General features: G+C 38.0%; 2 protein-coding genes and 1 long non-coding RNA gene across 3 annotated transcripts; 2 read left to right on the forward strand and 1 right to left on the reverse strand.

Moving 5' to 3' along the window:
* Positions 1-2235: 2235 nt before the first annotated feature.
* LOC147862493 (uncharacterized) lies at positions 2236-3884 on the forward strand. Its single transcript, XR_015529919.1, has 2 exons — positions 2236-2637; positions 2689-3884. It is a non-coding gene; the product is annotated as an uncharacterized LOC147862493 (long non-coding RNA).
* A 298-nt stretch (positions 3885-4182) lies between these two features.
* On the reverse strand, positions 4183-16798 carry LOC147862494 (uncharacterized). Its single transcript, XM_087320890.1, has 3 exons — positions 16461-16798; positions 15677-15810; positions 4183-6377 (listed from the first exon to the last, which is right to left on the reverse strand). Exons 1-3 carry the CDS (start codon positions 16649-16651, stop codon positions 4600-4602), a joined length of 2103 nt encoding a protein of 700 aa, XP_087177016.1. The 5' UTR covers positions 16652-16798; the 3' UTR covers positions 4183-4599.
* A 6410-nt stretch (positions 16799-23208) lies between these two features.
* On the forward strand, positions 23209-27357 carry LOC147862495 (glycosyltransferase BC10-like). Its single transcript, XM_087320960.1, has 3 exons — positions 23209-23279; positions 23538-24698; positions 26201-27357. Exons 2-3 carry the CDS (start codon positions 24099-24101, stop codon positions 26837-26839), a joined length of 1239 nt encoding a protein of 412 aa, XP_087177086.1. The 5' UTR covers positions 23209-23279; positions 23538-24098; the 3' UTR covers positions 26840-27357.
* Positions 27358-27876: the final 519 nt, after the last annotated feature.

Below are 27876 nucleotides of genomic sequence, written 5' to 3' on the forward strand. Positions count from 1 at the left end.
GATTTCAAAATATGCTTCACGTATGGCTCATATTTTCCCTTTAGATGAATTTTTTTGGAATCCATTTATATATTCTTCTTCTACAAAGAATATTACATCTTCAAATGCACATAAGCTGAAGCATATTCGTTAGATCGGTCCTATCTAAGGAGGGGGACAAAAAGAACCAAAAGTACTTTCTTTAATGCCCATACATTCATCCTTAATATAGATCATGTCTTTCATTTTTATAGATCACATTGGTAGGTTGAACTAAAAATCCTCAATTGTCAGTTACATGTTAATCCAATTGGTTGCTACCCTTTGATTCAAATAGTTTATTGGATTAACACATAGTCTGATTTTTTGTCATTTGAAAATTTGTATAAGATCTCAAGTTGCACACCACCTCATACTTGAAAAATCAATATCCAAATCTCATCGTGATAAATTGACAGTAACCACATTGTGATCCCATTTTTCAAGCATGTTCTTCTCTGTTGATTGTCATGCCATGGTTAAAAATTCAAGATCCAATTATAAGTATGCCTGGTTGACAATAACCAATCATTTGGGGCACTTATATAATACACAAAGATATTTAAATATCTGCCACATGTGTGCGAAGATTGATTTATATGTTTCCTTAAAACAAAAATTGATGATGATGTCATTTTATCCTATTGTGGTGTGCATTTCACACTATCAACATTGGCATTTATCGTATTTGTGATGTTAGAGCATAAATGTGATTACATTTTCCACACCATGATTATGCAAACAACATTATATATATGTGTGTGGTATGATGTTTGCCTTTTTGCCGCGTAGAAACAAGACACTACTTGCATTACCTCTATTATGTTAATGGATCAAAGGTGCATGGGTATAACAACAAAGGTTTGCATTTACTTCAAAAAAAGAGGAACTATATAATAGAAAACATCCTAAGGAAAACTCATCTTGTTATTTAAATAAAACTCTTAGAGTCTCTTGGAAGAAATGTCATTAAGAATACCAACAAGGAATCTCTTAATAGGTTTTTGAAAAGTCCTTTGATACACGTTTTGACATAGAATTATAACATTTAAGTTATATGAAATATGTGTGACTCCCAATAGTAATCTAGGCTTAAAGAGTGCTCTATGGGAAGTGCAAATAAAATATATTTAGATGGATATGTGGCTCTCATTTTGTAAGTTGTCTTCATTCACTTTGTTGTCCTCTTTGTCCTTCCACCCTCTTCTGTTCATGTTTCTTTGTGGAACTTTAAAAAAGTCGTGATCAAGGTATCAAGATGCTTAATTTATCAAGACAAAATCAAACAAACACATTGATACAAACATAGGGGAAACCACTACATTTTTTAAAATGTGATAGTTCAGGAATCTCCAATGACCCTACCAAACTAATTAGGATATTGTGGTAAGGTAAACCCTTAAAGATTTTGTAAGACAAGCTTACATAAAAGGTTAAGGGTTGTAATCAAGACCCTCACACACAAACCCATTTCTCACAATCTAATTGAACCACACTCTAATATCTAAGGTAGTTAAGTTAACTACTATCTTCATGATGGGCAAAGTAAAGCTCTAACTCCTAATCGAAAACCTAGAGAAAGGGTGACAAATTTATCTCATTTAACAAATCAAAGTTGAAGAAGCTTTCTCTCTTGATCTCTACTTGTCTAGTGGAGTTCCCTCAAATTCTAATCATCTCAATTGCAATAAGTTTCCGCATCATTATTGTCGCAAGTAGAGGATTTCTTAAAGACCACACTAGGTTATTGGCTCAACATAGTTTACACAACATCACCAAAGTCATAAAAATGAGAGAATCCATGGAACTCACAACGGGGGGTGGGCTTGGAGTGAGGCCACAAATGATTTTCTGTGTCGTGGTTGCGTCTCCTTTGGAACATTACTAACAAACAAACATAAATACATACATACATACATACACACATACATACGTACATACATACATACACACACACACACACATACATACATACATACATACATACACACACACACACATACATACACACATACATACATACATACATACATGTGTGCCTTTCGGTCTTCATGCATTTTCCTAGAAATGCAAATTAATAGTCAATCCTCTTGGTCTTTATCATTCTCTCTCTCTCTCTCTCTCTCTCTCTCTCTCTCTCTCTCTCTCCATAGACATATGTATTTATATACTTACATGAATTACATGCTTGTGTGTATATATATAAAACAAGTTTCTCCTCCCCTGTTTCTTCATTCCTTTCCCCTTCCCCTTCCTCTCCTTCACAGGTCTCCCCTGCTCTTCCTCTTCTTCTTCTTCTTCTTCTTCTTCTTCTTCTTCTTCTTCTTGCACCTCACCATTATTCTTCTTCTTCACCTCAACCTCAACATCATCATCAGCACCACCACCACAACCACCATCACCATCTCAGATACAAATATATGATGGCTATGGAGACATGCATGCCAATCTCCCTGCTTCTACAAGACACCTTGCTTGCTAGCACATGGACATGGCTTGCCCTCGGCCTCGCCACCATAGCCACCTTTCTCCGAGCTTTCTTCACCCGGCCTCGTCTCTATGAACCTCTCTCTCTCCCTCCCCCCCCTTCCCCTCCCACAAATCAATCTAATATGTTAGGTAAGGAAAATGAACCCGCTATAGCAGATAAAAAAAGGGAAGCCATAATAGGTAAGGAAAATGATTGTATTAAAGAAGAAGAAAAAGAAGAGAGTATGCTATGCTCATATGATGACTTGTTCTCTGGGGTTCTCCCTTTGGATAATAATTGTATACAAAACCCTGCAATGATTCAACCCAAGAAGCAACAATTGCATTATATAATTAGAGAAGAGGAAAGTATGTATCTTTCACATTCTTGGCTCTCAAGAAGTGTTTGCTTTGAGCAGCAATTTGGGTGGGATAAATTGCTGGAAACTAAGCTTGGCATGTCATGGGCATGCCAAATAGACCCAATTTTTGGCCGGATAAATTGGGGGAAAATATCAATGGCTACTGTCGAAGAAGATCATCACGGGAAGAGGTCAATGGCCATCATCAAAGACGATGACCATGATCATGTTGATCATGAAAGGTGTTGCGTGGTAAGGTTATGGTCGCCTAATCATTAGAACACGCTCTCAAGTAGACTTCAAAGTCGATAATGGGATAATGTAATGTTGTCTCCAGATTAAAGGGTTTTGTCTCTTAATATTGCAACAAATATAATGTTATAATGCCTTTGTGAGAAGAAAACCTGCACTTGGGCATCCAAAATCATGGAAAGTGAAGCTCCATGTTGTCAATCCATGGATATTACCTCAATAGCTAAAGCTAGACTGCTCAACTTGAACCAGAAATTTGTGCTTGCAACCTCAGGACTCACCGTCACAACCAAATTGTAACTGTGTATATGTCTCTGATAATAAAAAAGCTCATCGGAATAGTACAACTAATGCAAAGGTACTCCAGTGAATTCTTTAACTGTACCCAAAACATTTGGGAATATTGAGAATCAAAGAGCTGTATGCAATATGCGAAGCAATCTGTATATACAACACCTTGCAGAAAATGATCAGCAAGGAAAAATCACATCCCTAAACATTCTCTACATAGAAAACAAGTTGGCACTACACGTAACACAACAGAACAAATTGGGTAAGGCTTAATATGTATATACAAAAAATGGCTGAGAAAACAACTTGTCCTGATGCTTAAATTTGTACATACTGCATGACATCATTGTCTGATTCAAGCTTTTTGAAGATTCATTCACCATTCAGGATTGGGTTCTCTTCATGCTTAACCTTATATTTCTTGTAGCATTTTGTTTGAAGGTTGAATTGCTGGAGGAACTGTATTAATACGATGCAATGGAGTTCATTGTTTACTGAGTCTTGTGGACCTTTTTGTAACTCTTGAATTAAGTGGTCATATGAGGTAAGAATAACTATGTAGGTCCACTGCAGGAGCTTTATTCAAAGTGCCAATGCAGTATGAATTCCAGGTTCACAATATCTACGGTTGTTCCTATAATTGTTCTCACATACAAGTTGCTTCTAAGATTGATGTCCTGCGCATGATTCAAGAAATGCTCTGGAACCTTGGTTGACTCCAAGAGCATGATCTGATCAGTTGACATGTACAAACATTCCAATGTATATATGCTTACATATTTTTTGTAAATTGATGTTGGTTTTTAAATTTAAAACATAGAACTCAATCAAATAGTTAACTTCTCTGTATGTAGAAGGGCAGAAGAGGCTATCACCACATTTATGAGGTTACGATAGTTTGATATCAATTCTGTTGTAAAATCTCATAAATATCCCAGAACACATCCAGAGTTCACTCTAGTCAAGAGCCAATTACAGTCCTACTTTTATTATACAGTTTTCAGCTCTTGAATGTCTCAAGCATGTGTTTCCTTTCTTTTCAAGAGTTTCACATTCTGATCAAGACCTACCATCACTTTCACATGCCCCAGGAACCTCCTAAAATGGTTGTGGTTCAGTTGTCAAACCTACATTCCACATTGTAGATCTTCAAATCCATCAGATACCTTCAAAAGAGTATGTGTCCAATGTATGAACTGGATGAATCTCATTCAATTTGAATTCCATTGCCTAACGCTAATTGATGAAGCCCTTCAATCTTCTCGGCGTCCGCAATACGCCCCCCATTTGTCAAACCGAATACAACGATTCGATATGTTTTCCGTGTTGCTGTAAGTCCAAATTGCGACATTTCATGGAAACTAGCTAAAGCATCATCCAACTTTCCAGCCTTCATAAAGGCAGCAAGCATCGAATTCCAAACTACAACATCCAAACCACGTCCACCACTTTCTTTCAAATCCTGAAAAATTTCAGATGCCTCTTCTATATACCCAGCCTTCCCATACCCATCTATTAGAGCACTGTATGTAAATGGATCCGGCCCACAACCTCTTGCTTCCATGTCTTTCAGAAGACTCTTGACAATTTCAAGTTCTCCCACTTTTGCTAAAGCATGAATCAATGTGTTGAAAGTAATGGCATTTGGGTGACAGCCAAAGGAATCCATTTCCTGAAAGTACGAGTAAGCCTCTTTAACCTTGCCCACCCTTGTAAGACTGTTGATAATGGAACTGTAAGTAACAACATTAGGTACATGGCCTCTTGCTTTCATCTCCTTGAAGTATCGCAGTGCTTCATACACATTGCCTGATTTGCCTATGGCTGAGATGAGAGCTGTGTATGTCACCACATCAACCACACCCACTTTATCTTTAACCCTCTCAAACAACGCTTTCGCAGCACCCACCTTTTTCGCCTTCCCTAGACTATCTATAAGAATGGAGAATGTAAAAGCATCTGGATTGATTCCATCATCAGCCATTTGCTTCACAATCATCGATGCTGCCTCCACATGTCCTGATCGTCCGAGCGCTTTGAATAGTGTATTGTAGATTATAAGGTTTGGTTGTATACCCAATTCCATCATATCTTTCCATAGTGCATATGCTTCATCAATCAAGTTGGCCCTCCCCACATGGTTTATAATGGTAGAGAATGTGATCACATTAGGGTCAATATTCATTCCCTTCATGTCATGATACAACCTTAAAGCTTCTGAAAGATCACCCTTCTTGCCCAACATATCAATGAGTGTGTTATATGTCACTACATTAGGCTGAACACCTTGACCTTGCATCTCAAGAAAGAGTTTCATGGCATCATCTAATCTGCCCTCTGTTGCAAAGCCTTTTATCACAGAATTGAATAAGCCAGGTCTTAGTTGACCTGCCTTGGCTATAAGTTCTTGCAAAAGGTTGTAAGCTATCCCAGCTTCACCATTCTGAGACCATAAAAAAATCAGATCGTCAAGGATGGCTGCATCTGGATCTCTTCCTTGCGATTTAAGCTCCCAATAAAGGCCATAAGCCTCTTTGGAAAACCCAGCTTTAACTAGGCTTCCTATTAATGCTTTGAAAACTTGCATGGATATGGTTAAACCACGCTTCGCAGACTCTTCAAGAAATTTGATTGCTTGTTGTACATGGCCAGCCTTACTTAGGCTTGAGACTAATTCACCAAACATTGATTTTCTATAAACTCCACCTGTGCCGAGCATTTCAACAAAGATACCAATAGCATCTTCAAGATGACCTAACCTTGAAAGTCCGCCAACAAGTTCTACATGTGCTTCTATACTCGCCATTTCATCACGAGACTTCATCTCTTTAAACACTTTAAGCCCGTCCTCAACCTTAGCTTCCCTGCAAAGAGAAACTATCTGGGTGCTATAATGATCTGTTTCACTGTTAGGGTTTCCGGTTCTCCCTTTCCAGGTGGGAGCTAAGATCTTGTCCTTATCTTTCTTCGGGTCGTCAGAATCCCCTGAATTCAACAGAAGAAAACACAAAAGTATTGATGGAACATCTAAGGGGAAATGTACGAGCTGAGATGAGCCTTGTAAGAATTTATTAAGTTTATTATTAATTCTCAATCTCATTACCACTAAGGAGACATTAGCAATGGTATCTATGTGATATTCCCTAGGTTGTAGCCATTTTCAAGCCTTATATGTTTATTTAGTTATCAGGGTTTAGATATTATTAGAAACAAGGAAAATCCAATGAACTTATGGATTTTTTTCTATTGGTGTTACACATTGTAGGCTCTATATCTGTCGCATTATTAGCATGGAGCCTTTAAGTAATATCACTAATGCATCGACAGTTCAGGTAATCTTAACACTACAAATGATATTCATATTCATATGCTGTATGAATATTGGTATGCCAAAATCTCACATTGCAAAAAACATTTGCATCCTTTATCATTGTCACCTTCGATATCAAAGATCACAAAAATATAGATTTATGGATTGCTGAGGCTTTGATGTTTAACATTTTATTAGTGTGGAAACCCAGGAGAACATGTAGCATCAGGTTGGGGTGTGGACCAACTAATGCCACTACTTAGTTGAGGCACTGGGCTTCTTTGTTCCCCTTGCTCTACTTTGAAATCATTGCATCAATAACAGAGACAAACCATTACCATTTCATCTAGCACAAGAAGTTTTTTAACTCTTTTATTCTATACTTTCTAAATTAAAGTCATATTTAAGTTACATACTTATTTTCAAAAAAAAACACAATTCCAGAAAAAGTGAGTTTGGCTCAAACATCAACCAACATTTGAACCAAAGTCATTCCACTACCTTGCTAATATAGGATATACAGGCAATGCCAAGGCCACTTTTGGGGGAACATGTTGCCCTATAGCGTTTATCTAGCAGCATTGTGCATGCATGACAACAAACAACCTCAATTCTAGAATAGCGCAACGGTGGACCAAACATCGATCAATGTTTGAGCCATAAGTGTTCCAAAATTATTATCTTCCTTCATAAATCAGTAACTTAAATATGAATTTCTTTTACAGATCATAAAAACAAAAAGTTAAGAAAAGATGTATCAATTATATTACATGAATCGCTAGTGGGTTGGCCTTATTTTATATAATGAACTCAAATCTTATTTTTGCTTGTTATTACTTTACTCATGTATATTTCATGAAAGTTCACACAAACATTAACATGGGGCAAATGGAACCCTGTATAAGTAAACAAAAATAAGCATATTTCCTTATTCGCAATATTTTTCCAATTTTTTATTCTATGAGAGAAGGATGTAAAGGTTTTCTACAATGTGGAATTTAACATTACCAATATTTATAAAGTCTACAAATACTGACATCCTGTGTACCATTACATCACTTGAATGCTGATCGTATTAGTGACGCTCCATGTTACTATGAGAGGAATACAGCTGGTGTACATTACAGAAGATATCTATAAATTCATAAAAAGATAGGTAAATAAGAACATCATTTGCCCCATTATTTCATGTAATGGGTTCAAACAATTGTTGTATATGAATCTAACGTAGGGCATACATAAATTCATAAGGCAATGTTGAGAATCGAACTCAACTTCCACAATAAAATGGTTTTCACACTAGCCAATGGACACACTAGGCTAGTTTTGTAAATAACAGAAAGGGTAGTTGCCCTAGACTAGTTGGTATTTAAACCAACCTTTTGTAACTTAGTTACTGCTGGATGTAATTTTATTGTTCACTAATATAGCTTATTGTTCTAAGATCTCTCTCTCTCTCTCTGCTTGTCTTACGTACACTTGCACACACACAGTTTACTTCTGCTGCACAGCATCACCTACGCCTCTCATTTCTTTACATGGTATCAGAGCGTGTAGTTTTCTGATCGAGCTTATTCAACTGTGTTGTGCTACACACCGACAATCAACAAAACCGGTTCAACAACAGAGAAGAAATCAACACCATGAATACTCAGATTGGAATCGCTCTTCCTACGGAGAAGCTCGATAGGACAAACTTCGCATCTTGGGAATACAAGATGCATCAATACCTTGTCAAACAAGGTTATTGGAGCTATGTCGAAGGAGCTATGTCGAAGGAGCTAACGAAAACCAACCCAACCCAGCACATGCCGACTACCCAACATGGGAGCAAGCGGCCAGTCGTGTGATGTATTGCCTTGCATCATGTGTTCATGGTCACATGCTCGGCTACATTCGAGAGGCGAAAACGCCGAAGGAAGCTTGGGCCAACCTCAAGAAAATCTCCGCAGCCAACACAGTTGCACGTAAGCTCCAACTCCGACAGGAGTTGAATAACATGCAACAGAGGGACATGTCAATCACCAGCTATACATTGACGATCAAGGAGTAGTGTGATGCCCTCGGGTTGATCAATGTCATCATCGACGATGATGAAATGGTGCAAATATGCCTCGGCAGCCTAGCACCACGATTTGGCACGATTAGATCGGCCATTCTTGCAAGGGAGAATCCTCCTTCCTTTTTCGACCTTCAATCGATACTGTTGGTTGAAGAAAATCATGCCTGACAAAGGAGTAATGCACCCGATGGTCAGATGCTCTACCCCCAATCGGATGATGGAAGAGGATTCGGCCGAGGAAACAAAGACCGACAGGGTCAGCCAACCCGAGAATGCAATTCCCATCATTCGCAAGAGGCCAAAAACACTCCTAGGGAGTTCGGCAAAAGGGGGAGCCATCTTGCCGGACCAAGCCACCAAAACAACCCAATCAAATGCGAGTATTGTGGAAAACTCAGACACTACGAAGAATGCCGAAAGAAGAAACGAGAGTCGACTTCGACTCGCCGACAACTCACAAACTATGCCACAAATTCCAACTATGACGACCATGGCAGAATGTTCGTACTGAGGCACAAAGCACATTTGATGTCAGCACAAAGCCCAACAAGCACCTCTTATCAGACAATGTATGGTTTGTAGACTCTGGAGCATCCAATCACATGACGTCTCACGAAGATTGGTTCCGAGAGTTGAGAAATCTCGATCGACCCGGCTATGTCAAAACCGGAGATGACACAACCCACTCGATTCGCCATATCGGAAATGACGGCAAACAAACCTACCTCAAGAACGTCTTGCATCTCCTAACCATCACGAAAAACTTGGTCTCGGTTGACCACATTGTCGAACAAGGCATGCAAGTACAATTCAATAATGACGGGTGCTTTATTGAAAAAGAAGGTCAACTAGTAGCTCACGGTCGAAGAGAAGGCCGAATGTTCATCCTCAAATCGAACGAGGTGAAGTCGGCTATGTTCGCAAAAGGCCTCAAAGTCGAAACCGACTTGAAACTGTGGCACAAACGAATTGGCCACATCAATATCCAGAAGCTCAAAGGAATGTAGTCGAAAGGAGTTGTCATCGGACTCCCAACTTTTACCGGAAAGGAGATGGTAGTTTTATGTGAAGCCTGTCAGTTCGGCAAACAACACCGACAACCATTCCAGAAAGAGAGGAACGTGAGCAAAGGGATCCTGGATGTAGTACATTCAGATGTATGGGAACCAACCCAAACAGCAACATTCAGTGGTTCTCCAAGCATACCTGGATTTACCCTATGCGGCAAAAGAGTGAAGTGTTTGGACACTTCCAAAAGTTTAAAAACGAAGTCGAAAAAGCCACAAGTCAGCATTCGAACGAATTTACAGTGTATCTCTAAAAGGAAGGAATTCGACGAGAATTCTCATGCCGACACACACCTCAACAACATAGAGTAGCCGAACGAAAGAATCGGCACATAGTAGAGGTGGCAAGGGCAATGATGAACAAGAAGAACCTGCCAAAATCATATTGGGCAGAAACGGTTAACACAGCCATCTATGTCATGAACAGGTGTACAAGCTCTGGGTACACAACGTAACCCCTCACGAGAAGTTCTTCGGAAAGAAGCCAAATTTATCCCACGTCTAGATATTCGGCTCAATCGCCCATGTACATATTCCCGACAAGAAGCAACAAAAGCTTGATCCAAAGTCAAAGAAAATGTATCCTCGTACTCACTCAAACAAAAGGGGTACAAATGTTACAATCCGGCTACCCGAAAACTTCGAGCGAGTCGGGACATCGTTTTCGACGATTCCGACCCCAATCGACCCGAAATCGACCGAACAAGAGATAGAAGACGAAGATTGACTGAGGCACAAATTCGAAGAAAGTCCGATTACGACAAGGCTAAGTGGACCACAAGAGCCCCCGAGTGATCAAAGCACATCTCGGTCGAGTCCGAAGCCGGACAAAGGGAAAGCCAAAATGCCAAAATACGAAGATCTAATTGACAACGAGTCAACTCACTCCCTTGACAATGAGTTCGAAGGCCTTGACATCCCAATCATTCAGACAAATGGAGCAAAGAAAGCCTTAGCCTCTGCAAACGAGAAGCTTCGTCGCTCCACCCGAGAGAAAAAAACGGTTAGCCGATTCGACTACGATAAGTATATGGCATATCATTATGCCTTTATGATGAAGGTGGCGACAGTCTGAGAACCGGAAACCTTTTCCGAGGCAACCAAGGATCCACGATGAATCGAAGTTATGAACGACGAAATGCAAGCTCTATGCAAAAACAAGACATGGGATCTCATCCCCCATTCTCCACACAAGAAAGCAATCGGTTGTAGATGGATCTTCAAGGTAAAGTATAATGTCAACGGCTCGGTCAATCGCTACAAGGCACAACTCGTAGCCAAGGGATATGCTCAAACACACGGAGTCGATTATGAGGAGACCTTTGCCCCGGTGGCAAAGATGACGATTGTTTGGACAATCAATGCTCTCGCAGCTGCAAAAAGGTGGCACCTCCACCAAATGGATGTAAAGAACGCCTTCCTCCAAGGCGAACTAGAGGAGGTTTTCACGAATCAACCACCTGGTTTCGAATCGCCAAAACACCCGACAATAGTCTGCCAACTCAAGAAGCCGTTATATGGACTCAAGCAAGCACCGCGTGCTTGGCATTCGAAGATCACCCAATATCTTCACCAAATCGGCTTCCGAATATCAAAATCGGACAACTCCCTGTACATCAAAAACGAGTCAGACAACCTGATTATCATCATCCTGTATGTGGATGATTTGGTCATCAGAGGAAAGAATCTAGCCGACATTAATAAGGTCAAATCGCTCCTATCCGACAGATTCGAAATGAAAGATATGCAAGAGCTCCATTACTTCCTCGGTATCGAAGTAATTCGGACACCAGTCAGGATACTCATTCGGCTCGAAGGGTACACGGATGCAAACTGGGCCGGCTATAAGGCCAATAGATGATCAATGTCCGGATTCGTCTTCTCACTCAGTAGCGGAGCCATCTCTTGGATTAGCAAAAAGCAGTTGACAATCGCACTGTCGAGCACAGAGGCCGAATACAGAGGCACGACCGTCGCCACATTCGAAGCCGTTTGGCTGAAGCGTATACTAAAGGATCTGGGCGCTCCCATCAAGGATCTGATTCTCCTGTACTGCAACAACATGAGCAGTATTCATCTGGCTCGGAACCCGGTGTTCCACGCGCGAACTAAACACATTGAAGTACACTATCACTTCAATCGAGAAAGCATTCAGGCCAGAGATGTCGACCTACAACACATCAGCACAAACCTTCAGGTTGCCAACATCTTCACAAAGGCCTTAGGAGTTGACAAGCTCGGGCAATTTACATCGGACCTTGGACTCACGATACACGTCTTGCCGAGCTTGAGGGGGAGTACCGAATAGCAGCCGATCAATCAATCAAAGCCGACTAGAGAAGTTGAAGTATGATGATAGCAGCTGATCGATCGATCGAAGTCGACCAGGGAAGTCGAAGCATGATGATGAAAGTTGAGCCGAACAAGGAGCATGAAGCAATCGTACAGTCGAAACCGTTTTGACTGACCATCCTGACAACAGAGTTGAAAGCCGAATTTAGCCAAACAATTGAATCGGAATAACTCAAAAGTCAAAGCCGATTCAGCCGAATCAAAGTATTTCGAAGACCGAACCGAACCAATTTTTTGGCATCCGGGAGTTGTGTTCGAAGGGGCGTGTTGAGAATTGAACTCAACTTCCACAATAAAATGGTTTTCACACTAGCCAATGGACACACTAGGCTAGTTTTGTAAATAACAGAAAGGGTAGTTGCCCTAGACTAGTTGGTATTTAAACCAACCTTTTGTAACTTAGTTACTCTTAGATGTTCACTTATATAGCTTCTTGTTCTAAGCTCTCTCTCTCTCTCTCTCTCTCTCTCTCTCTCTCTCTCTCTGCTTGTCTTGCGTACAATTGCACAAACACACAGTTTACTTCCATTGTACAGCATCACCTACGTCTCTAATTTCTTTACAAGCAATAATTTCTAATCAGTCGTGTTTTGTGTAAATTGTACATTAGATTGGACACTTCCATTAACTTGATTTTAGTGGGATCCATGACAAAGCCATTTGATCAAATTCTTACACCAAGTCTCCACCAATAATGTTGAGTTTCATAAATACTACAATGTTTCTATAATCTATCAAGTATATTGGGCTTGGATTTGGAACCCAAAACTAAAACATTAATTTACAATCATAAAAGACATTAACCAATTATTATTGTAAATACAAGGCTAATATTGTTACATGGACTAATGAACCAATAATGTTAGTCACAAAATGAAAATCATGATGATTAGCACGAGGAACCAACAATTGAATATAAAGTCAAAACTCATGAACATGATTTTATTTGTTTGGTATAAACCTAATGAAAGTGGTAAGTAAAAAGTAAAGAATAGATCAATATTAATTCAATATAGGAATTAGCAATCAAATATTAAGTTTAATTCATTAAAATATATTTAAAAACATAAATCTAATTGGTGGATGCAAAGCCCAATAAAGAAGTTTAACCATGATCAATTACTAATCAAAATAATTCATAACAAATATTGAAAGACTAAAAAACATTCATGGAAATTAAAGTTAAATTATGAGTGATTATCAGTCAAAATTAAGGTAATAAAATGAGGAACTCGCTCAAAATTTGTTAGAATCATGAAACAATATCTGAAATACCTCTAAATAATAGAAAATGTTAATTAAATGTAAGTAAAATCACATACATAAAAAACATTAAACTTATGGTCAATGTAATGAAAAACATACAACATATTAATCAATTAGAAATAGTTTAATTAAAATTTTGGTTAAAGTGACAATTAATTAGCATCGATCTGGTTGACAAATTAGGGAGTGTGAGACGTTGAAAGTAAGAATGGGTAGACAACATTAAGGAAAATAATGTGACTTAAGGAAAGAATTTGAATTTGTTTTAATTCAAGTGTTTTTATTTTCACCCCTCTTTCTTACTTAGAAAATGATGCAACATTAAATGACGTGGATGTTCTTGATAATAATAATAATGATTGTGATATACATGAAAAAATTATATGTTTGATGTGAAGTATTTATAGGTAAAAATTTGGGGAAAGGAGGGAATAAAGAACAAATGCTCGAAAAAGTCTATAGAGGACTATGTTTTGCCCATTGATTGAGGGAATTCTTGACAATCAATCCGAACTGATTATTTACAACTCTCACTTTCCCTAATGGCAGCAGTGCATGAACTTACCTTAGGGAAATCTATCTTTAATTGAACCACATGTGTAATTGTACTCAAATACTCCTCCACCTTGATTGTGCAGGACATCGCTCATTTCAGATATCCTGGTTGCTATTATAATTAGTAAGTATTTTCCAACAACTGATCCATTCACCATATTTTTTCGTATTTTTCTAGTTCCATTCCCCTTTCATTCTTATCGTTGTCTCCATGTTCACATATACTTGGCAAAGGAGGCTTGAATAGCATGAAATCTGCATATAGCATCTATTATGACTTTTATGGCATTTTCGTTCATTGCCCCTCTTGCAAACACTAAACTTCCAAGTCATACATGATCATACATGTATTGTTGCTACCATCTTTGAGAGGTTACTATGATGGATTAGACTCAACAAACATCATCGTGAAGATGAGATTGATATGATGTCATCAAATCGAAGTAGAAAAGTGAACTTCCTTTACACATGAAAACTGCCGAGCATATGGCTACACAAACAATTACTTTAGTCTGAAAGTAATAACACAACCTCTTCAGGCAAAATATTCAGACATCTGGCACCCAACTTCGCCATACAGAGACCATAATTCTCTTAATGCTCGAATTCCCTCTTGTAACCATTACGTTATTGCATCCATAATTCAACCCCTTCTCTTCTCAAATCTCTATTAACTCTACTCTCATATATTCTCTTACCTGTTCAGCCATCAGATTCTGTGACAAAATGGGGGTGATGTATTACTATTCTTCAAACGTCTGAGAGGCTCATTACTTCAGTATTTAGCTATAAAATTAGAATAGCCGAAAGAAGCATTGACCGATATCATTACCATAAGCTCATAGAAAGATGAAGAAAAGGGCAAGCAGAGAAGACGCACTATCACAATCTCTGGGTCAAAGAATATAGGTAGTGTTTCATTGGTGGCTTCAACATAGATAGCTTTTTCAATCGAGGTTATTTCTAGATCATGACAATGGATTTACCCCTGTGACATTGTAAAGAGACTATTTACTACCTTTGCTCTTATAATTGTACAAATAATTATTTTTGGAGAACTTTATTAATTTTTAAGTAAAAGGATTATCCATGTATCACCATTCCATCCCAAATGCCCTAATTACTTTAGACTTGAAGGTATGGCCTTCTATTTCTCAGGAATCATCAATGGAACAATTAGATGCATTGGAGCTGAAGAGAACTCCCTTTCTTTGATTTTTTTCTATTCAAACACAAAATTCATTGCCTTGACCAGAAGTTTCCTTCAATTGGTCATTTGTGTGCTGACATATTGCAGCATAAAGCTGGGGATTCCCTTATTATTATAAACAACTTGTCCAAAGTTTTTGTCTAGTTTATCTAATTGGAATGCAGCAAGCATCATTCCTATATCACTACCACAGATCCCGTAAATACATGTTCTGTAAATAGTTATTCTTGGTTCCAATTGAGATTCCTATCATGAACATCCACGTAGGGACGCTTTGAGAACTCTTTATTTTCCATCTTTATTCAATGTACAAACATGCCTTTCCTCTTGGAGTTGAACATAGCTCCTTTCTATTCAGAAAGTTTGGATCATTTCGCTAGCCTACATTCTTTAACTCAAATTTTTTTCCCATCTTCAACTGAATAACTAACAAACAGAGGGAGGAGAAACGAGAGAACGTGCCTGAATGAATTGATCTTTGATTTGATGTTCTCGAGGATAGCATGTTATTGATGATACCCAAATCAAAAACTCTCTTTTGGATTTCTAAGAAGATCATATCAGTCAAGGCACCAGGTCCTCCAACAGTCTTCAATCTGCAGAATAACAAATGCACAGAGATTTTAAATAAACTAGCTTGTAAGCAAGCTCAAGGTTTTAAATTACTCAAAAATTTCTGTAAGATAATAAAATAAGAAAATATCTTGACAAGAAACTAGTTTCTGAAGAAGACACATGCTTTGAAATAATTAGAGAATGTTGCTGAATAACAAAAATAGCAAAGAAATGGCAAAGCAAACATACTGAGTTGAAAACATGGACCAGGTTTTAAATTTTAAATTAAAACAAAATTGAAAAAATCTAGTTTGTATAAAAGACCAATGCTTTTGATTCCTTAAAACAAACTAGCTTGTAAACAAGGGCAAAATAGTAAAGATCTTGATCAAAATAAAGTACTCCTTTGAATTACTTTAATTTGTCCAAAATAAAGCAAAAAGAGACACGATCCTGCCAGAAACTAGCTTATATACAAACCACGTATTTTCAGTTACTTTGAAATTGACCAAATATAAAAGAGATTTTGATAAAATTAGCTTGTAAACAAGAATTACGCTTCAATTTCTTAAAAAGAACAGCTAGGAAAGAAGTCGTGTTTTTTAAAATTAACTGTGAAATTGAAAAGAAATAAAGGCAGAGATTAAAGACAAAGTTCTCCTGAATTACTTAGAAAACCACTGAACATTACCTGATTGGGATACGAACTGAAGACCTCCATTGATACTGAAAAGAGCGTTTCAATGGACTTAGCTCTGGTGGTGATGATGATGACGATGACGATGACGATGACGATGACGATGACGGGAGTGATCTGCTATAAGTGCCAATTGTTAAGATAGAGGATAATTTTCTGTAGAGAAAAGGAGATAAGCAGGCCATAGAAGAGGCAAACGAACAAATTGGATTACATGGGTTCTCTCTGATGAGATCTTCTCAGGGAACAGAGAGAACCCAGAGGAGCAAAGGTTTTATTTAGTTCATCTCTGTGTGTGTGTGTTCATCTGTGTCTGTGTGTGTACACGCTCAGGGGCCAATTTGGGGTTTTAGGGTTTAGAAACAAATTTTGTAAGCAGGAAGGTTTATGGAGGGGTTACATTCTTCTTCGTCTTCTTCTTGATTCAATATAATTGATCCACCAAGGTTCAAATCTTGTCCGTCACCTTCTCCTTACCACAACATCATTATCAATAGAGCCGACTACCTCTACCTTACTCTTTCTCTTTCTCTCCAATGTCACTTGCGGCATTGAGGCACGCATGAGGAGAGTCATCAATTATGCACATATGTATGTTTGTCGCCCCTAGCACGACAGAGGATCGCACTTTGATACGATATTGCTCCATCTTCAACCACATTGCAGCTTGCTTTCCATACATTGTTGGATCCATATCCAATTCCAAATCTATCCTTGCATAAGTTTCTCTCACAGCGACAATTTGCATTCTCGATCGCGACATTCGTTGGTAAAATTCTTGAACAACTATTAACCCCACATCTACATGTGTGGAAATGTTTTGTTCTCGGTTTGGTGGATTGTATTTGACCTTCTATTACAAAAATAAAGGATCACTCTCTCTCAATGACTCCAAACGAAAAAAAGTGATAGCATTTAACTTTTCTCTTATAGGTCATATTTGACCCTTGAGGACTCTCGAGTGTATTATAGTGGTAAGCCATGTGTTTAGAGTCCTATACACTGGGTTTCAAATTTTGCAAACAATACATACTGCTTAGTAGTAGATTGCAAGGGTGGAACACATGAATTTGCAATCTCCGCCAAACAATTGCCTCACCAATGTCTATTTCTTGCTCGGTCTATGTGGTTATGAAGACTACTTCAAATTGAGTATTGATCATCTTGGTGGTTATATATGCCACCCCATGGATCCCATCTGTACTTAGGAGTCACGAATAGACTAGATCCTATCTATACATAGGAGTCATGTTTATAAGCATGATTAGGTGTCACTCTACGACCCATGATACAGTTGTAGCTTTAGTCACGTTAGGATGACAAAGCCACCAAGTGCACTTCAAACAACCCCATCCAAAGTATGGTTGCTCAACACCATGATCACTTATGCCTCATATATGTTGTATGCATATGGAGCCCAAGCCCCCCTGTCCACATGCACATGGACACAAATAGAGGATTTATGGGTCATGATGTCGTCCTCGATGATGTGTAACAAAGCATTCATCCCACATGCAATTAATTGTGCATAGAAGCATTATTCTAGGAAACCAAATTTCAACCATGACACCTCAAATAATTACAAGGCATTCGAAGCATAAAAAAATTGACGACAATTAAACATATGAAGAGATCATGGTACTTGCATGGCATCGAGTAGTTGAAGAACAATGGCCATGTTTTCAATGAGAACCTACCACCTTGTCAATGTTTTAGCCTCTATAAATGACGAATTGAACAAGGTTTGTGGCAATACTTATGGAAACTCCTTAGCTTGAATACTTGGACATCACCAAGGAAGCTACTTCCCCCTAAGATGATTTACTACAATATCATTTTATGAGCTTCTTAGATGGTGAGTTCATTCAGAGCTTGAGTTGAGTAGACATTACATGCCAACTCAAAGTTTTCTCTGACCAAGCATAGATCAATGTCGGACAACCACTTCACGTATACGAAGCCAAAAGATTTTGCAAATCATTGAATGAGAGATAAAAAGAGAGGAACATTTTGTGTGTTGATGCCCAATTTAAATGTATATCAAATGTAAGTGTGAATTCCACCACCATTGACAAATGATGACAAGGCTAACTCACGACACTCTGGCTAAATCTTGTTTGAGCTTAAAAAACATAGACATCCATCAAGCCCCATATTAGCATGCACAATGCACATTATTGTTTTCTTCCATTGCTCCATGCTTCTACATTGCACAAACAACATTCGAAGGAGTCACCATAGAATGAGCCAATGAATGCCAATGACAATGTAGATCGAAGTATCGGGATATGAGGCACATGGGCCATACCATTACCAACTCATGGAGCTTATTGCTCACCATCTTTGATCCGCACAAAGAAAACAATACATAGTTGTTAATGTTGTGATGCTAATTAGTAAAATTCTTGAACACTCATAGTCACTTTTGAGTTTCACAAGTACGCAAGTAAAATGTTTCATATTAGATCCCATAGGTCATTTTGTACTTCCAAGGATTATAGTAAAATTTCTCTCTTTTTTGTGAAAATACACAAATATAATAATAAATATTTATGAAAAATATTGCAATTAATTGGTGTTACCGGTACATGGGTAGTGAGACTTGTCGAATCACCAATAGGCAAGACACACTCGAACAAGGAAATAATTTCCAACTAGTTCCAACAAACAAAAAATTCAAACTTTCATAGATATGCTCATACACCATGTCTATCATCGAATGCAAAAGTGCATATCCCAATTATGAAGCAATCCCATTGTGCATGTGTGTACGTGCACATGATTAATGTTAACATCACAATTATTTTTATATTTTGTTGATTCACATCCAAGTTTAAGCAATGTATTATTTAGTTCTTTCATGGTTTAATGGGGGTTAGTTTTGATATTACGAGAAATGTTGAGTGTATAACCCATATCAACCATGCACAAAGAATATATTTTTATGATATTTTCCCAAAATCAACTATCCCAATATCTATGTTATAGAAATAGAGTTGGGAGGTTCACGTGATATGTGCTAAATAATGCTCAGAGTGTCACATGGTGGGTGCTAAATTATATAATAGTATTATATGATGCATGGACACTAATTTAGTGACAAACTTAAATATATTCAAGAATGTTGGAATGGGGAAGAATGTGGGAAAGACCATGTTTCTTTATTCAGTAAATGACTTAAGAAACAATTTGTGATACTTCCTTGTCAAAATCCTCCATGCACATAAAGGACACCTCTACATTCAAGAATAGTCTCAATGCCATGTCATGGCCATTCGTAGATAAATGTATATTTACAAGTTTGGGAGGACATATGCAATTAGAACTAACGACATTCGATGCCAAATAGACTTCCATTGGTCCATCACATATTGAACTTAGAAAGGTTATGCCTTCTACTAGCGAGTAGTTTGTCATACGTTTATCCATTCTTTCATACTACTTACTTCTTATGATATGGAACTAGTATGAACTTGCAACTTTCATGACTAATTGCAAACCATAACTCTACTTTGGGACCATGTCTATCTATATGGTGGCCACATGCTACAATTTTGCCATTTAAGCCTATTATAACCTTCTTAATAAATGATTATACCTTCGAATGTTTTTTAGTATGCCAACTCATACCTAAGAAGTCTACATTGCTTGCAAATAGGGGATCGATCCCTTTTCATATGTATGTAGTAGCTATCGCAAGAAGGATACCAATTGTTTTCATTGGGTTGGGAATCTTCCATGGCAAAACCTATTTCTCATGGAACCCAAATTTCTAATTCTGTGTCGAACCTTGGCCTATTTTCCCAAGGTAGCCGGAAACATTCGGTAAGCACAATCTCATGTTATGTTCCTACAACTTGATTGATCCCATAACCTTTGACATTCCTCGATCATCTCTCTCATGAGCTAAATATTGCAAACTTAATTGTCAATGTGGACAATTGGATTGGGCCAACTTGATCCTCGTATTGATTGGTGGACAATGGATATTTATTTAGTAAATAAGTACCCAATGTGCGGTTCATTTACACCACACCAATATTAACTTCCTAGTTGGGAATCCTTATTATAGCCAATCTTGAATTAGAATGTGGCTTGTGTATAGTTGATGTCATTTCTTCTTTTAGAGTTATACGAATCACATATCAAATATAATTAAAATAGAAGACATTTATATATGTGAAGTGATAATGATAAACAATTCCAAATTATCAACATAGAAGCTAGGGGAAGAAAACCGAGGGTGTTTTTAACAAATAAATGGCATGCTTAGTTCAATTTTATAAAAGATAAACTTAAGCTCATGAAAAATAGAAAATCATGATATGGTGAATGCCCTCCAAAAGTGCCATTTCCTAAGGTTAGTAAAGTCTTAGAAAAAGAGATATACGAAACATTTATTTTAAGAGCTTGAGTAAGTTGTACTTGGTTTTATAAATCTTAAAAGTAACATAACAACCCATCAAGCATCATCGTCACTTAGTTCCACGAGACACCCATGCAAACCACGTTTGTTTTTCTATTTCCATTAGCACAAAGATTGTGTCGGTTGTTTAGTGCAACATCAAATATGATTCGTGGTTTTGTGTATAGAGTGGTTTTGCCATTGCAAAAGTAGTTCTAAGTTCTAACTGCCATTATTGTTGAACTATCAAAGGGTAATATCAACATTAGTTGAGAACAACGAAGATCGAGTGCAATATATGAAAGTAGGTTCATCGGTCCATTTTTACTTAGTAGGCCCACTTACTTAATTTTTTTGGATCCTTATATTACTACAAAGTGCAAGGACTCGCTTTCTCCAAATCTCAAAATAGCTATCAATGCCATTCAACCTTGTGCAGCACCTCCACGTCACTACAATCATCTACATTTGTATTACAAAGTTAGCCTACCTCCATCTTATGGTTCAATGAAGCTAAGAGACTCATGAGCTCATGCAAAAATCCAATAGAGAGGAGGAGACATGACAAAGTTAGCAAGATATCAATCACATATCAGCAAGTTGTGATTGTTGCACAATAGATTCAAGTAGAGACATAGAGGAATACCAAGAAGCGTGAAATGAGCACGCACATATGTGTGTGAGGTTGTGACGAATTATTTCCTTGTGTAACAAAAAACAATTATAGGATAGGTATCTAGAGGCCATGTGATTGGCCCACAATCTAGCTTTTATCGATCAACCTTTTCATGTTCACAATGATGGTCCACAAATCTAGCAAGAAATGCAACCTTCATGGCCCACAACTTAGCTTCCATCAACTTACCCTCTCATTTTCATAGTGATGGCCCAAAATCTAGTTAGAAATGCAATCTTGTTGGCCCACAATCTAGTAGTTTTCATCGACTTACCCTCTCATTTTCACCATAATTTGCTCACACAAAGGAGAAATTTTTTTCCATGCCATGTCTAAGATGAACAATCATGTTCAAAATGCTAACATAAGATACATATTGCGTAATAAATGAAAGTCGTCATATAAAACATTCGTTTCGTAAAAAACTCAATCACTCATTTTTACATGTTTTGTCACAAGCTTCTAAAAATATTGTAAATCTTTTTTAACGTCTAATTAAAAGAAGGCTAGACTAGTAATGTTAATGCAAGAGATATGGCATGAGGTTGTACCCACTCTAAAGAGCCAATACAGGCAGACCTGATGTAGTTGAATGACAATGGCTAGCCTTCATCCAAATATGGTCGTCCTCTCAGTGGGCATCCACATAAGATGGAACTATCGCATCCCTACAAGGATTTGTATATAACACTCTCCTTTGTAAAATTTTATAACTAATGGAAGGAGATTTGTTTGGAAAAGAAGAAGAAGGCTAGACTGAACTTATATACAAGAAGGAAAACATCTAGAACATGCTTCTTAATAAAGTCCTCTTTTGATTTATGGTAAACATCTTGAAAGAGAAAAGAAAAGGATGTGAAGGTTAAAAATTTGAATGTGCTTTGAGCAACATTCTCATATGGTTGGTTGGCTTTGAAGACCATATAAAATCCAACATGTAGTCACACTAGAAAAGAGACATCGTGACTTTGAAGAATGTAAGCACAAATCATCATAAGTGCAAAACCAAACTTCCAAGCGTGACAAGCTAGCTTGGGGACGGACAACCTCAGGTTGAGGGCTGGTTCAAAGCATCACACCTTCTTTTTTACAAATGATAATTGAGAAGACAACTAGGGGGGGAGAAGCATACCCATCTTTTGGAAAGAGCAAGTTAAATTAAGTCTTGATTTAGGTGAAGGTAGTATGATGGCTTTACCCATCGTGGAGGCCCATGCGGGGGGGATGTCTCGGCCTACATTCCCACCAATGTAATGTCTATTACCGATGGACACATATTTTTGTCAGTAGATCTTTTTAATGCTAGGATTCGGCTAGCAATCAATCAACACAGGCAAGTAGGCAGGCAAAATGGATGCGATAGAAAAGAGAGGTGAAGCAAGGTGAGGGGTTTCAAATGTAGGCAAGGAGAGGAAGATGATGTGAGACTGCCTTCGAGGCTTGTTCGGTGGGGCTCTGCACGGTGCCACGTGAATGCACGCAGTTGTGTCCGGACACGACACTAGAGCTGGGCATGACAAGGTCAAGCAAGTCTTTATATTAGGAGGACCAAGACCAATGCCCCCTGGAACCTTCTAAAAGAAAAGAGGTGAGAAGAGCATGAAGATAAAAAATGGAGCTTCATTTTTAGCAAGGCCTTTACATTTATTTTATATACATATGTATGTTACATCATACATGTATATATTACTCTGTTTCGACTTTCTCCTCTGTCTCTCTCTGTTCTACCGTGGTACGCATTTCTTCCCCTCTTTTGTTTTGTTTTCATCGATTCCATTAATCCTAGTAGTAACCCAGTTCATCGAGGGAGAGAGCGAGACAGACAGTATGAAGGTATGGAGACGGGGTATTGGGAGCAGGGGAGAGAGATCAGGGGGAAGATCGAGAGGGAGTATCAGAGGAGGAATATGTCTTGTTTGTCAGATATGATATATACATTTTTTTATGTAAAAATTCGGAAAGAAAAGCTTATTATTAAGGTTTTTTGCAGGCTACGGATCTTGGAAGAAGCCTGTGCCGGTACTGCTAGGTAGATTAGGGTTTCTGGAGGCAGGGAATAAGGCAAGATTAGGGCTGATAATAAGGCAAATTTAGGTTTTGAAGATTTAGAGCGTTTTGGAGGCCGGCTGTGAGGCAAGATTAGATATTTTTGGAGGCAGACCATAAGGGATGGTTAAACCTTAAAGATTTGGGTATCTTTGGAGGCAGACAAGAAAGCAAGATTAAGGCTTAAAGATTAGCGTTGGAGGCTGGCTGTGAGGCGAGTTTACAGTTTTTCGAGGCAGGCAAGAAGACAAAGTGAGGATTTGAAGAATTAGGTTTCAATGGATAATGAATCGGGGTGTAAAAAACCTGACAAATATCAGAGGTATTATTAAGGTTTCCAAAAGGTCAGTATCATGGTTTCAAAAGAGCAAGATCAGATTTCAAAAGCACAAGGTTAGGGGTTCAAAAGGGCAAGATCAGGGTAGGAAGGATTTAGGGTTAGGTAGAATCAGGGAATTAAGTTGCAAGGATAGGTTAAGCATTCAGAAAGATTTTCGAGGACAAGATGCAGAGCAGGCCATCTCCTTCGACAAGCTCAACCCTTCTACCATCAACGGCACCATCTGCATCTTTGTCTGTTGAAGAGAATGGCATCCTTCTTGGCCTCAATACTCATCACAATCAAAATATCAATCACATTACTGCACGTGATTGGCCCGTTAAGCTCTTCAAGTTGCTTTTTGCATTCATCTTGCTTGGGGCTGGCCTCATTCTTGGTGTTGTATTCACACTACACGTCTCCCACTATGTGGCGCCAACGTCCTACAATTCCATGGGTACCTTGTACAAAACGGCCTCTCAAATGGCTGATGATGAAAATAATATCAGAGGTCTTTCAGGTCCTTCTTTACCACACAATATATCTGATTCTGAGCTTTTATGGCTTGCTTCTATGGTACCCCAACGCAAAGAGATGCCGATAACAAGAGTTCCGAAGGTGGCTTTTATGTTTCTCACAAGGGGACCTCTGCCTCTTGCTCCCTTTTGGGAGAGGTTCTTTAAAGGGAACGAAGGCCTTTTCTCAGTTTATGTCCATACCGATCCTAGCTTCAAGCTTGATGTGCCTCGCTCCTCAGTCTTCTATCAAAGACAAATCCCGAGCCAGGTATGTCACTTGTAGTAGTAATCTAAGTGAAGTGTGCTGAACTAATTTGTCTTCCATAGTGGTATTTTGGCATAGCTAGTAGACTGTATGGATGCTTCAGTGAAATATTCTAAAACATGGGAGTTTGTTCTTATGGTTACTGAGGTGAAATGTTCTATATATTGTCATTGGTTGGTCTTATCGCCATTTTAAATGGGGTTAACTTTCCAAATTAATATTCAGGTGAACTTAGTGTGCTAAATCATATTGCTGTAAACGGCACAGCTATCAGATGGAAAAGATGATTTGTTGTCCATAGAACCCTGTAATCGCTATATTGCCTTAGTTAATCTTAATGGCATGGCTAGTAGATCGGTAATTTTCCATATGAGTATTTGGTTTTTCTAAATTTCCTTAAAAGACATGGTTATTTAATGGAAAATATGATTTTTTTGTCAGCATAGTCAGTAGGTGAGGAAAGTAGGCAGTTGCCCATACTTCTTCTACTGAACAATTTGTACTAAATGTCATTTGATCATTCTTTTATCGATGTAGCTGGTAATTTTTCCACGGGATTACTTGTTCTATATTTTTAGCAGAGCTAGTAGGTAAGAAAAGATGGGCGATTTGTTTGAATACTTAAGTGAACCATATATGTGTACTAAGCTGCCTTTGATTGATTGTACCCACCTAGCTTGTAAAGAAATGGTGAACATTTTATTTATAGGATTACATAACTGAATTATGTACTGAATATCCATAGAGCTATGTAAATGATGGCCATTTTATTTCAGAGCCGTTTGTTCATTGGACCATTCAAAGGGAACTGTATTGCTAAATCACCATTGATAGGCACTTTTAATGGAGCTAGTGGGTGAGGAAAGGCACCTTTTATCCGAGGGGAATTTGTTCATTGGACTCCAAAAGTAAACTGAATTAGCTAAATTATGTTTGACTTTCTCATTGGTATGTCTTATGCACTGAAGTATGTGTCATAATACCTAGAAGATTAGAGGAGATGGATCTGCTCTTAAGACTTATTTGGTGAACTGTGTGCTAAATCTTCTTTATTGATGTAGGTAGTAGATGAGAAAAAAAACGACTACCAGAGATAATATTGAATGAACCATTCTGTACTAAATCATCTTCGATTAATCTTATTGACATGGTAGCCAGTAGATGAGAAAATATTGCCTTAAATCGTGCTTATTAGGGCAGCTAATATATGATAAAAGGTGACAATTTGTTGCTATGAAAATCTAGAGATAATATATAAACTAAATAGCCATAAAAAAGTTGTATTGACACAGGTAGTAGCTGGGAAAAGATGGACAATTGATCATGTCTATTGAGAGTACTACTATATAGTTAAGATGAGAATTTGTTCTGACTTTATTACTTGGAGACAATATCAAGTGAACAATGTGTATCATGTCTACCAAGTCACAATTAGAGATAATATTAAACGAATTATATTTTCTTAGTGAAGTTTGTCAACTTAAACAGCTTTATATTATTTGCAGGCAGCAAAGTGGGGTGATATATCTATGATTGATGCAGAACGGCGCCTCCTTGCAAATGCTCTACTTGATTATGCAAACGAGAGGTTCATTCTCCTATCGGAAACATGTATTCCCATCCATCCTTTGCCTACTGTATACAACCATTTAATCTTCTCAAAAACTAGCTTTATTGGTTCATTTGATGATCCCGGACCATATGGAAGAGGAAGGTACAATTGGAACATGGCACCATTGGTAAACTTAGAGCAATGGCGGAAAGGGTCTCAATGGTTTGAACTGAATAGGAAACTTGGTACCTATGTGGTTTCTGATACATCATACTATATGAAATTTAAGGACTTTTGCAGGCCTGCATGCTATGTGGATGAGCATTATCTTCCAACTATGCTGACCATAGAATTCGGGCCCGAAATTGCTAATCAAAGTATTACTTGGGTTGACTGGTCCAGAGGTGGCTCCCACCCGGCAATGTTTGGGAAAGATGATATAACAAAGGAGTTCATCACGAGGATACGAGAGCAGAGGACATGTATACACAATGGGCATCCTGGCGCTATTTGTTTTCTATTTGCTCGCAAGTTTGCGCCCAATGTGGTTGGCCCCTTAATGGAGATAGCTTCCGAAATCATTGACATTTAAAAACCCACCCACTTTGTTCTATTCGTTGAATGCCCTTCACATTCAATTCAAGGGGATCATCTGAGAGCCTCTCATTTTTGCAGCATTGTTGTAATTTGATTTATTCTTGACAAGATGAATGCTAGATACACAGCCGAATGACAGGAAAGCAACCCATTAGGGAGCAAGAGGTAATTTATACGTCATTATCATATATAAAGTTACCTCTATCTTCGATACAGTAGAGTTTACTAAGTGAACAATGGTTTTGTTTCTGACCTAGAATTTACCATTTATATTTGTTAAAAGTTAGAGTTGATAATAATGTAAAAATCAAGGTTTACGTTTGTACACTGATGGGCAACAATATCATTTTGTTTGTTGCAATATTAAACTTAGCAGTAATTGCGTCTCAAATGAAAGTCTTCGATAGTCTGCTTACAAGATGGCATTAACTAACTACTGCTCTATCAAAATTGAGCTATAATGTCGTAATAACCAACTTATGGTAAAGTCAATGCTAAATTAAAACATTCTCATTTATGCATTTGTGATAATTGGAAGCTATGAATAATCAGTTATATCATTTGGAATTAGGATATGTGTCCCTTATATATAAATGTATTTAAGTCAACACAACAATGATATAAGGCCTTCTGAATGATTACAATGTAGTGTGTAGTCATTGAACATTCATTTGTGGGCCAATAGTCTTATGTAGGCAGTTAGCTTAAAAGTGTTGGGTAACTTAGAATCCAGTACTGATTTCAAAAGCAAGGTCTATGCAGTGTCTCAATCGTCAAGTAAGTGAATGCTGTTAAAGTTGGAATTAAGAACATTTATGAAAATCATTAAGCCAGTTTGAGCTCACGTGGGAATTTGATATTATAATTACTTAAATGGTTTCTGGCCTGCATATTGTAAAGTCAATGCAACTTTATGGAAGGCCAGTATTAAAATATTTGTTTACAAGTTATGGAAAACTAGCTCAATAGTGAAGGAGCAATGGAGAAATATCTGGAGGTTTTAACAATTGTTTAGATTTGGTTATAAATGCT

This window comes from Azolla caroliniana, unplaced genomic scaffold, assembly GCF_043228905.1.
Source record: "Azolla caroliniana isolate FFs.n. ecotype wild unplaced genomic scaffold, voAzoCaro1.0.p SCAF_6, whole genome shotgun sequence".
Lineage (NCBI taxonomy): Eukaryota > Viridiplantae > Streptophyta > Polypodiopsida > Salviniales > Salviniaceae > Azolla > Azolla caroliniana.

Excerpts from the sequence above, each read along its gene's own strand:
- LOC147862495 (XM_087320960.1), top strand. The coding sequence starts at position 24,099 with ATGCAGAGCAGGCCATCTCCTTCGACAAGCTCAACCCTTCTACCATCA. Across the intron at positions 24,699-26,200 it reads AAAGACAAATCCCGAGCCAG|GCAGCAAAGTGGGGTGATAT; the intron begins GTATGTCACTTG and ends TATTATTTGCAG.
- LOC147862494 (XM_087320890.1), bottom strand. The coding sequence starts at position 16,651 with ATGGCCTGCTTATCTCCTTTTCTCTACAGAAAATTATCCTCTATCTTA. Across the intron at positions 15,811-16,460 it reads TCAGTTCGTATCCCAATCAG|ATTGAAGACTGTTGGAGGAC; the intron begins GTAATGTTCAGT and ends GTTATTCTGCAG. Across the intron at positions 6,378-15,676 it reads TCAAAGATCAATTCATTCAG|GGGATTCTGACGACCCGAAG; the intron begins GCACGTTCTCTC and ends TGTTGAATTCAG.